The following is a 10,613-nucleotide window of genomic DNA, read 5'->3' as shown; positions in this document are numbered from 1 at the left end:
GCAAATGATCATGCCATGTGGACATGGGGGGGCGGGGGAAGGTAAATGAGGGAAGTAACAGTGGCACCCTGTTTTAATTATCACAAGGGACAATTAGAGGATCAGTATGTATTTAAAAAAGAGAAAAATGAGTGAAATATGTTACCATGAAAATCAGGAGATTCTGCTGCAGAGATATCAAAATACAACAAACATAAAAATAAATGAGCTTGCATAGAGAAAATAAATAACCAGAGACAATAAATACAACCAGGTAAGGCATAGATTCCTATTGTCTAGCCATAGAGGTGCGATTTTTATTTTATTAAACAGACTTCTTTACCAAAACAAATTTTCCTCTATTGCTATTTCTTATACTTAGAAGCCATTTCACTGATTTTATCTCTACTTCCTCTCATAGTTTAAACTCTGATGTTTTTGTCGTTTTCTTGTGATTTACAACTGTATAATCTCAGATCCTGTATTTTATAATCCACAGTTCTATGCCTTCAAGTCTTTTATTCTACAACCCCCCATTCCTTTTAAAGCTGGTTCCTTGTCCTTAATCTGGCCTTTCTGATCTGAACTGGGGTCCTTGTTGTCCCCCCCCCCCAATCCACACTGCCTCTCAGTCACCTGCCTGGCCTCCTGGTGACCGGGCGCTGGGAAGGTGGCCGAGGCACCTTTGTCTGGTTGGCTCTTGCTGCCACCTGGGTCCTGCCTGCTCCCTGAAAACCACCTAGGGAGAGCCGAGTTGGTCTATCAGGTTATTTTCAAATCCCAAGCAATGGCAAAATACGTTTTCAGGCAGATAAGACGACTACTGAAACTGATGTTCAATGAGTAAAGATGTTGGAGAACCTCCCCTCAACCTGCACACACTCTTTCCCACTTCTTGTCTGCTGTTAAGAGCTGTTTAAGGAACTGGAGCAGGACTTAAAAGCTCTACTAGGACTTCTGGTTTTTTGCTAATATTTATTCCTTGCATGTAAACCAACCTGAGATTTCAAGAGGCACACGTGGGAGTTGCCCGTAATGGTATTTCCTGAACTAGCACTCACATCATCTCTGTAACTGGCAAAAAGCCTGGGCAGCATTATTCGGGGGGTGGGGTGGAGAGGACAGAGCGAGTCTCTCTCAGTTAGACAAAATCATGAGTAGGTGAGATTCCACCGCGCTCACTTTTTACGGGGCAGGCGGGTAAAGAGTCAGACTTGACTCCTGATGCCTCTACAGGCACAGATAGGCAGTTTTGTGACAGCAGCATGGAAGTGGCTTTCCCTGCCTTCTTAAAAAATGTTTTTTGAACTTACCCATCTTAGCCTTGAGCCCTGGATTTCCTAGTGCTCTTTCACGTGATCCCTCTTAACTTTTGGGGGAACAAACAAACCAAAGGCAGAACTACTTGGTTTCTACATTATATGGGCAAAAAGCATTACCTTTATACTTTCCTGCATTATAAAGCTCCTAAGTATCACCATAGTATTTCAATATCTGCTATGTCAGGCTGGAAATTTTTGTTAGAATATACTCTGGAGCCGTCTATGGCAATTGCAACAGTGGGCAAAACTCCAAACCAGATCATCCCAGCTGTTGCTGAAGAGAGACTCATGTTTAGCCAAAACAGAAACACCACCAAGCTCATGTTGTTAACTCAAGCACTTCTGAGTGACTTTCATATGGGCACACGGCAGCATTAAGACACACACCTCTAAAACAAGCCATCAACTGGGTTCCTCGATCACAGTGAGGAATGGCTTGCTTAACCATAGTTTGCTAAAGAAATAGGCTGGGATCATACAACAAACTATACCAAAACCAAATGTACCACATTAGGGCTTAGAATAATGTACAAATTCAGCCAGTGACTTCCCCCCTTCCCCAAATAGTGCATTGGAAAAAGAGATCATGACTGCTATGCACATGGACAGAGAAAAGAGGAAAAGTAATTAGTATACTTTGACGGCAAAGGAAGCTGGAAATCCATACTAAGTAACATGATGGAAATCAAAATATTATTTATTTATTTAAAAAGTTTTTTGGGCAGGGGGAAAGAAGGGTTGAACAGCTGCCACAATTTGTCTTTACTGGACCCCAGAGGTAGAGACTGGGGAAAGAAGGGACCCCTGGTTTCCAAGCCAGTCCAGGGAGGGCTGCAGGCCTCAAAGGCCCAGAACAGGAAGTCAGTCCTTTGGGGAGACAGTCTGGTGGTTGAAGGTCCTCTCCAGAGGTTACCAGGCTGGAGCTGTGTTGGCTAAACGCCTCATGCGCCTGCAGGGAAGACAACAAAGAACCATCAGCAGCAGTGCAGATTCCTGGCACAGCTTTAGCTTAAACTGGGAAACAGGCTGGAAGAGAAGACCAGAACAAGCTCCTATGTATGGAGAGTGAACCACCATTCCAGTTGCAGTACATGAAATTCAGCACTATCCACTTAAAGAAGGAAACCTCCCTGTAAATCACAGTGGCAGAATTTGCTGCTATGCTCTGGCTAGTTCTGTTGGCCAGAAGAAGGGTTAACACAGGGATCCCCAAACTCTTCAGCTGTAGTTTCAGATGCTTCATCGACCTCCAAACATTTATTATATGAAAATAATTTAATAAATACTACTTTAACTGATAGTTCTACAAACAACAACAACAATGGATAGTCCCATTGACCCTTTATTGGTCGATACCACTTTGGGGAACCCTGGGTTAAGAGGACACAAGAAACCCTGTGGCTATGCAATATACTGTGGAGAAAGTCCACTGGGATCAAACTGTTGTCTAAGGATGGAGGCCAGATCTTTCTTTCAATGACGTTGAACAATCAGCAATGGAAAAAACACCTTTCTGGGCAGTGGTAGTAAATGGCCTTGAACGGGAAGGTGTGTGTACGATACTCAAAAACCTGCATCTGAGGCATATATGCTGGACTTCTGCAGCCCCTATAAAAGTTTTAATCAATTGGTATGATTCTTTTCTCTTACTGATAAAAGAAATGAACATGGCCCTAAATTTCAACCCCTCTGGACAGCTGGCTTTGGAATAGATGCTGAGATGTGGCATAAAAACACCAAAAGGGCGCAAGTAGGTACAAGAAGTAAAAGCTGCATGGATTGTTCAAAATATGTGTCTTTGAAACCTGGAGTTCCGCTTCAGGATAGGCTGCTTGCCTAGAAAAACTTGGGGAGCGAGGGAAATGGCTCTTCTGTCTCCCTATGAGCAATTTTGAAATCTGTGACACAAATGGGAACTTGAAAAGTTTTTCACTTGTATTTGACAGATGCAGGGAAAACCCCCCGAGGATAGGCAGCAGTACCTTGTGTTTCGGTCTTGGTCTCGGATCTTCTTCTCCATCTCAGCATCAGTGAGGGTTTCAAGTAGAGGGCACCACTGGTCCGCATCCCCGGTGTTACGGATGGCGATCTCAACTGTTGGCAGGGGGTTCTCGCTAAGAGGCCAGGATGACATGAGAGGGAAGAATCAGAGTTTACCAAATCCTGAGCTCCAAACCTTGCAGTACAGGGTCACATCCTTTATTCTCACTCACATCCTATATGGACTGCCACATCCAGCAGAATTGGATCTGAGGTTAAGCAGACAAGTTGGCTTCAGATTGTGGAAGACACTTGGACTCCCAGGTGCAAGGAAGCAGAGGTGCTGCATTACAGCATCTTGCAGTCAGAACAGCTGAACTCCACGTGGTAGGAGTGGGGAAGCTGTGGCTCTCAGAACTTCTATTCCCAACAGTCCTGAGCAGCACAGCCAAAGGAAATATTCAGCAATACCTGGCGGTCGGTCCACAAATCAGCCATCCCTCAGGTCCCCCCATCTGGGGACAGGATCAAAGCATAAATACCTGAATGCATACGTCTTCTGATGCCAGCTCAGCTGCCCCCGGATGCTGTAAGCGATGGTGGTGACGAACTCACCACCCAGTCCAAGCTCTGAGCATAGCTTCAGGGCAAACTTCTCAGGGGAATTCTCCTTCTCAGACATATCCCACTCAAATTGGTCCACCAAGGAGATGTTCCCCACATGAATGTTGAGCTAGAAGCACAAAACACAGATGAGTTCATTTTTTATATGCCAAGCAAACTTAAATCTAACTCCCCCTCTCCATCTCCTACGGAATATTGAAGAGCAAAGAAATCCATTCAGTGGTATAGCCTTGCAAGATTGATGCCAAGCCTTGTGTAGAGACAAGCAGCATGCCCAGATGAACTAATTCTCCGTAAGGTCTATTAACAGAATCTTGCAAGTCTGAAAGTACATTTCTCTCCATTAACTTTACAGCCCAAGAAAGCAGGGAGGGTCCCTTCTGAGACATTTGCCATGCCCCCATTCCTGCTGCGGGTTAAGCTGCCTCTTATTCTACAGTTCCCCCAGCTGTGGCTCTTCCTCTCTCTCTCAGGGTCATTCCCACATACCATACAGGTATCCTTTCTGACCACAAGTTAAACATGACCCAGCAGTGTGATGCAGCTGCAGAACAGGCAAATGCTATCTTGGACTGCATTTAGGAGCACCAAGTCCAGACAACAGCAAGTAATTTTACTCTATTCTGGCCTAGTGAGACCCCATCTGGAATACCACACTGAGTTCTGGACATCAGACTTCAAAAAAGAAAAGGACAAGGAAAAAGTGAATTGAGTTCAGGGAAGGGCTACCAAGATAGCGAGGGATCCGAAAACCAAGCTAAATGAGGAATGTGGAGTCCTTGGTGCTGAGCTTGGTTGTTTGCTTGCAGACATTTTGTTGCCCAGTTAGGCAACATCTTCAGTGCTAGAAGGAAGTGGGTTTGCTCTCTGTTCATATACAGTAGCTTGTCCTGACAGTGTTGGTGGGGGTGTTGTTCTCTCCTTGGTAGTTCCTTGATTAGGCTGTTGTTTACTGCTTGATTGTTCATCTGGTGTTAATCCTGGTGTTAATCTTCTCTTATCTGGATGTTGATTGCTGGCAAGGAGGTGTTCTGGTCTTTTTGTTTCCTTTTTAGCTTTTTTATTGTCTCTTTTGAATGGCATGTAAATGTTGCTTACCTCTGTGTGCCTGTTGATGGCTGACTTGTCTGAGTGCCAAGCTGCCAGGAATTCCCTAGCTTTTTTGGATTTAGCTTGGTCTAGAACACTCAGCTTCCCAGTTGAAAGTATGTCCATGTGTTGTGAGATTAAGAAATTTTCATCTTCTGACTGCCAGATGGTGTTCGTGGATGCGCTCGGCCAGTCTTCTGCCTGCCTGTCCTACATAGTGGCTGTTACAGGCCTTACACTGTATGCTGTAGATGACTCCTGTTTTTTCTTCTTGGGCTACTGGGTCTTTTGGGTTGCTTAAGATGTTCTGGAGGGCTTTGGTTGGTTTGTGTGCTGTGGTGATGCCATGCGGTTGTAGCAGTCTGTTGGTGGTTTCTGAGACGTTTCTGATGTTTGGCAGTGTTATCCTTTTCATGGCTTCTGTTGGTTGGGTAGTAGTGGGTTGGGTGATCAGGCGCCTTTTGATAGTTGTGGGGGTATCCCATTTTGCTGGAAGATGCTGCATAGATGATCTGTTTCCTTGTTCCGGCGTTCTGGGTTGCTGCAGTGCATTAGTGCTTGTCTGAATGCTATGAATCCTGAGAGTGGTGATCCTATGGGTGTTCCTCTGATTTGTTGGTATGTTTGTAAATAAGGAATGGTCAAAGAATTTGCCTATAATTTAGCCTACAGAATAGAAGATTAGTCTGTGGAGTCCTCGGTGCTCTCTGAGCCTTTCCTTGCAGACGTTTCATTGCCAGACTCGGCAACATCTTCAGTGCAAGGAGGGAGAGGGCCTTGCTCTCAGTTTACATACCGTGGCTTGCCCTGCTTGTGTTGGTACGGGTGTTGTTCTCTCCTTGAGAGTTCTTTGATTGGGCTGTTGTTTGCTGCTTGGTTGACTGGCTGAGTTAATAGTTCCCTGATTAGGGTGTATTGTGCTGTTTGATGGTTCATCTGGTGTTAATCCTAGTGTTGATTTTTGCATATCTGGGTGCTGCTTGCTGGCAAGGGAGTGTCCTGGTCTTTTGGCTTTTCTATTGCCTCTTTTGAAGGGTGTGTAAATGTGGTCTACCTCCATGTGTCTGTTGATGGCTGCTTTGTCTGAGTGCCAGGCTTCCAGGAATTCTCTGGCGTTTTTGGATTTGGCTCGGTTTAGGATGCTCGCAGTTTCCCAGTTGACAGTGTGGTTGAGTCTGTCCATGTGCTGTGAGATTAAGGAGTTCTCATCGTGTCTTCCGACTGCCAGTTGGTGTTCGTGGATGCGCTCTGCCAGTCTTCTGCCTGTCTGTCCTACATAGTGGCTGTTACAGTCTTTGCACTGTATGTTGTTAGTCTATAAATTAGATTAGACTATAGTAGATTAGACTATAGATTAGTCTATAGGATCAACCTATAGAAAAGTCAATTAGACACGATACCATTTTTCAAATACCTGAAAGGTTGCCTTGCAGAAGAGGGGAGTGGACTTATTCTCTACTGACCAAGGGGGTAGGGCCAGAACCACTGAGATAAAACTACAAGGAAGGAGGTTCATCAGGAGGAACTTCCTAAATGTACAAACAGTGGAACACTTAACCCTAAAAAGGGAAAGATGAAATAGGTCTGAGTGAGGTGTGTGATCTTGTGGAGCAGAGTTGATGAAGACATGCACAGGAGTGAGGGTATACGATTCAGTTATGAACAAAAGAGCTAGAGTGTTTGGAGCTTTCCAAATTGTTGTGGATGCATAAGCAAGCAAGCATAAATTCAACTAAAAGAAATGAAATTTAATTTGGGGATTTGATTATTAGAATTGTTTATGATTATAGAAATATTGTGTACTATTGTTAATTTTAGAGTAAGAGGTTAATGTATCTTATATTTGTATCTATACCAAAGAAAGTTGGAAGCTATTTTTTTCCTTTTTCTTTTCTGCACCCTTAATTTTGCTTTCTTTCTGATCTTTCTTTCTCAATTCTTTTTATGGCTTTTAAAAATATTTTATCTCTTGTTGAAATTTAATAAAGTTTTATGAAAAAAGAAAAAAAAAGTAGGCGTAAATTGGTGGTAGTCGCTCCAGTGAATGGTGATAATGAAAGAACCAGGGATGAATTTTGAGAAAAACAGTGCAAAATTCTGAATGAATTCAATCCAGGAAAATGTTATTCTGTTAGTTGACATGAATGGATGGTCTGAAACAAGACTACAGAAAAAAAGAATGGGCCAGTCAGGGACCTAATAATGAATGAAAACAATGACTGGTATTTGTTTAGAACAAAGGGTTGCTTGTTTCCAACATGTATTCAGCTTAATTCTATTCATGCATACAAATGGCAAAGGAAGGAATATAAACCTAAAAGCATTGCTTATGGGGCTGAGAGAATTAATGAAAGACACAAGATTGAGGAGAGGTTCTGAAAGCTGGACAGACCATTATTTGGTAAATGGATTTTGGGGGGGGGGGAAAGACATGAAAAAATATGAAAGAAACAAGTGAAAGGAGAAAATGCAGTGATTCTGATGGATTAAATAATATTTTAAAAGACACCTGGTGGGAATATGGCGCACTGAGCCAACTGTGCCCTGTGGGCAGAACTGGCATTGTGGCAGTTTCTTCAGGCTCAGGCTGGTTTCTCCTGTAGTCCAGAGCGTTTTTCTGGATTACGGAAAATGCTTGGAATCGACCCATTTGTCCTCCGGACGGGGAGCTGCAGCCAGGAGATCGTGGACAGAGTGTGCGATCGACAGGTAAGACTTCACCGGAAGGCTGGGATTTCACCATTTCCAAGCCGTGCTGCAGCCCTTAAAGAGACATTAAGTCCAGCCACCCCATTTCTAAAGCACCCAATTTATTATTTTTTAAAAAGTATTTGTACCCTAAGAGAGGCTTTCTACAATTAAGGAGAAACAATCTCTCTTGGTGCTTATTGTTACTTTTGTGATTAACTTTCTACATTTTTTTAAAGCTTTGGATTTTGCTTTCCATCCAATACTAAGGAGGGTTGAGAGTGTGTTTGTCATGTTCACCGTTCCAATGTTCCTGATACATCGTAACGTTTCGCATGTCATTTACCTGATACGTGTTTGATCTGGGAAGGGAGGAGGATTCCATCTTGGGGAGTTGTTATCTGTTGGCTTGGAATGTGTTTGGGTTATCTCGTGTGTTCAAGGTTCCTTTCCCAGGACATCAGCAGAAACGGTTACCAGCACCTGGGGGGGGGGGGAGTTTGCTACGGCCGGGCGAGGGGAGGGATTACGTTTTGAGCCGAGGGTTTTTAGTTTGTATTTGGCGCGCTTTTGTTCATTCTCAGCTTTCTCTGTATTTGCATACTATTCTCACAATAAATCAGATATCATTAAGTACCTGCTTGTGAGTCTGACTCTGTTAGGATAGGCAATCATTACATAAAGCTGAGAATCTAAAAAAAAAAAAAAAAAATTTCCGTTAGCCCCTTTCCAGATTTATTTGTGAGGGGACGTGCTAGCGATGAGCAAACCAAATCCACAAGCTGTGGAAAGCGGGGAGTCGAGCGAGGGGGAACCCGATTCTATGGTGGTAAGAACGGAAAAAGTTCCCCCTAGAGAGACTTCAGAAGTTCGGGAGGGGTCGAGCTTCAGCATCAGGGATGAGGAGGCTGGAGGCAAGAGAGCCCCTGAACCAACCGGCGAGTCGCCAGGCGAGTTGATCACCTGGGATGAGACACAGGGAGCCCTACCCGGGACGTCAAGAACATCTTGGAAGCAGCGGTACCCATTGTCCCCCAACTGTGGTGAGGCAAGAGAAACAGGAGGGATCCCAAACCCCTGAACGTATAAAACTGCTGGAGGCTAAATTGGAGTCCTTAGAATTTATGTTCCGAAAAATGTCCATGGACTGGGATCCCCAAGAGAGGAGGAGAGAGGAGTCCAGCCATAGGTACTCGACTCCTTCCTCGCCCCCACCTTCCCCAGAGGAAAGGAGTAGGACCCGGCACCGAGAGGAAGTGAGAGCGCCAAGGGTGAGAATTTCAAGGTCCCCTCCTCGAGAGCGGAGATCTTTGGGGGCTACGAGGAAGCCCGATCGTCCAGCTGTGACGAAGGGACTGCCCGGAGTGGGGATAAAAGACTTTACTGTCAAATTCGATGGAGACCCAACCAAGTTGTCGTTTTTCCTTACCAATGCAAGAAGTTATATGGACAAATGGGAACAGTGCTTCCGTTCAGAAAGGGCTAAGATTAATGCCATTGCCACTAAGCTCAAGGGGCGGGCAGCCGATTGGTACGTGCAGTTGTGTCAATCGGAGGCCCCTGAGTTGGAGGAGTTGGAGGAATTCCTGTGGGCGTTAAAATTACACTTTGAAGACCCGTTAGCAAAAGAAAGAGCAAAACAGGCATTGAAGGAGCTGTGCCAAGGGCCACGATCGGTGGCAGACTATGCTCTGGAATTTAAGGCTTTGGCTGGGAAAGTTGAGGATTGGTCCCAATCCACCTTAATAGAACTTTTTAAGGACGGTCTAAATACGGAGGTCCTAAGGTGGTCGCTTGGGCGAGACAACCCGTACTCCCTATATGAGTGGATACAGCTGGCAGGGAAGGCTGAGCATGCCCAGGAAACTTTTGCTCACCGGAGGGTGATGAAATATGCTAGGCTCAGCAAGGGTTCCCGCACCGCTGCACCCACTGGGAAGCCTGGGCAATGTGCATGGGAAGAGGAGAGAGAGCACCGCTACGCGAAGGGACAATGCCTCCGATGTGGGAAGGAAGGTCACCGAGGTCGCAGCGTGCCCGAGAGGAAAGAACGAGGAACATCCGGGAAAGTCGTCGGGGAAGTCACCCTCTCTACCCAGGAAGATGAAGGCGGCTCTGGCTGAGACCGAGGCAGAGGAAGTCCCTTATTTCGGGGACGAGGGGGAACCTGAGCTGCTCCAGCCGGCGGGAAACGCCAGCCACCTGCTTTAAAGGGCGCCGCTGGGCAGGTGGTAGAGGAAGGGCGCGACCACATTTCGGTGAGTGGCAACTATTCTACACTGACAGTGAAAGTGAAGTTAGGCTCCCGCACAAGAACTGTTGAAGTGTGGGCGTTGATCGATTCAGGGTGTTCACATTGCTTGATGCACCCTGACGTGGTGGCTGCTCTGGAGTTACCCAGGTTTCCATTAAAACGTCCCATGATTTTTACCCAGCTGGATGGTTCTACGGTGGGGGGAAAGCCAGTCACCCATTCCACGGGCATGGTGGCGTTGCAAATGGGCAGCCACCGGGAGGGGCTGCCATTTGTAGTGGCGCCTGTGGGGGGTCCTTTGGTCATTCTGGGGATCCCTTGGTTGGTCCAGCAAAACCCGTACATAAACTGGGTGCACAGGACTTTGACTTTTGGGGATGGTTTCTACCAAGCCCCTGGAGAGGATGACGCTCCGCAGGCTGCAGTGGGGAGGGCGGCAGCAGCAACCCCGCATTTCGCTGCCACCCCACTGGAGGGCTTGCCGGAGCAATACCAGAGTTTTGCAGATGTGTTTGGTGAGAAAGAGGCGGACCAACTCCCACCTCATCGGAAAACTGATTGTGCCATAGAGTTGGTCCCTGATGCACAACTACCCAAGCCAAAAATCTATGCTATGACACAAAAAGAACTGGCGGCGCTGCGGGAGTTTGTGGACAAAAACTTGGCCAGGGGTTTTA

General features: G+C 45.8%; 1 protein-coding gene across 1 annotated transcript in view; it reads right to left on the bottom strand.

The window, feature by feature from the left end:
• Window positions 1–1,994: 1,994 nt before the first annotated feature.
• The window catches only part of SMARCB1 (SWI/SNF related, matrix associated, actin dependent regulator of chromatin, subfamily b, member 1), a 34,861-nt gene continuing 26,242 nt past the window's right edge, over window positions 1,995–10,613 (bottom strand). The window contains exons 8-10 of the mRNA XM_063315851.1: window positions 3,824–4,014; window positions 3,284–3,415; window positions 1,995–2,250 (exon numbers count right to left, since the gene is read on the bottom strand). Of these exons, the coding sequence (XP_063171921.1) occupies window positions 2,211–2,250; window positions 3,284–3,415; window positions 3,824–4,014 (363 nt within the window). The 3' untranslated portion in view covers window positions 1,995–2,210. The remainder of the gene's footprint in view (window positions 2,251–3,283; window positions 3,416–3,823; window positions 4,015–10,613) is intronic.

The sequence above is a fragment of the Candoia aspera genome, chromosome 15, assembly GCF_035149785.1.
Source record: "Candoia aspera isolate rCanAsp1 chromosome 15, rCanAsp1.hap2, whole genome shotgun sequence".
Taxonomy (NCBI): Eukaryota; Metazoa; Chordata; class Lepidosauria; order Squamata; family Boidae; genus Candoia; species Candoia aspera.
Note: the sequence above shows the minus strand (reverse complement) of the source record. Positions and strands in the feature narration are given on the sequence as shown.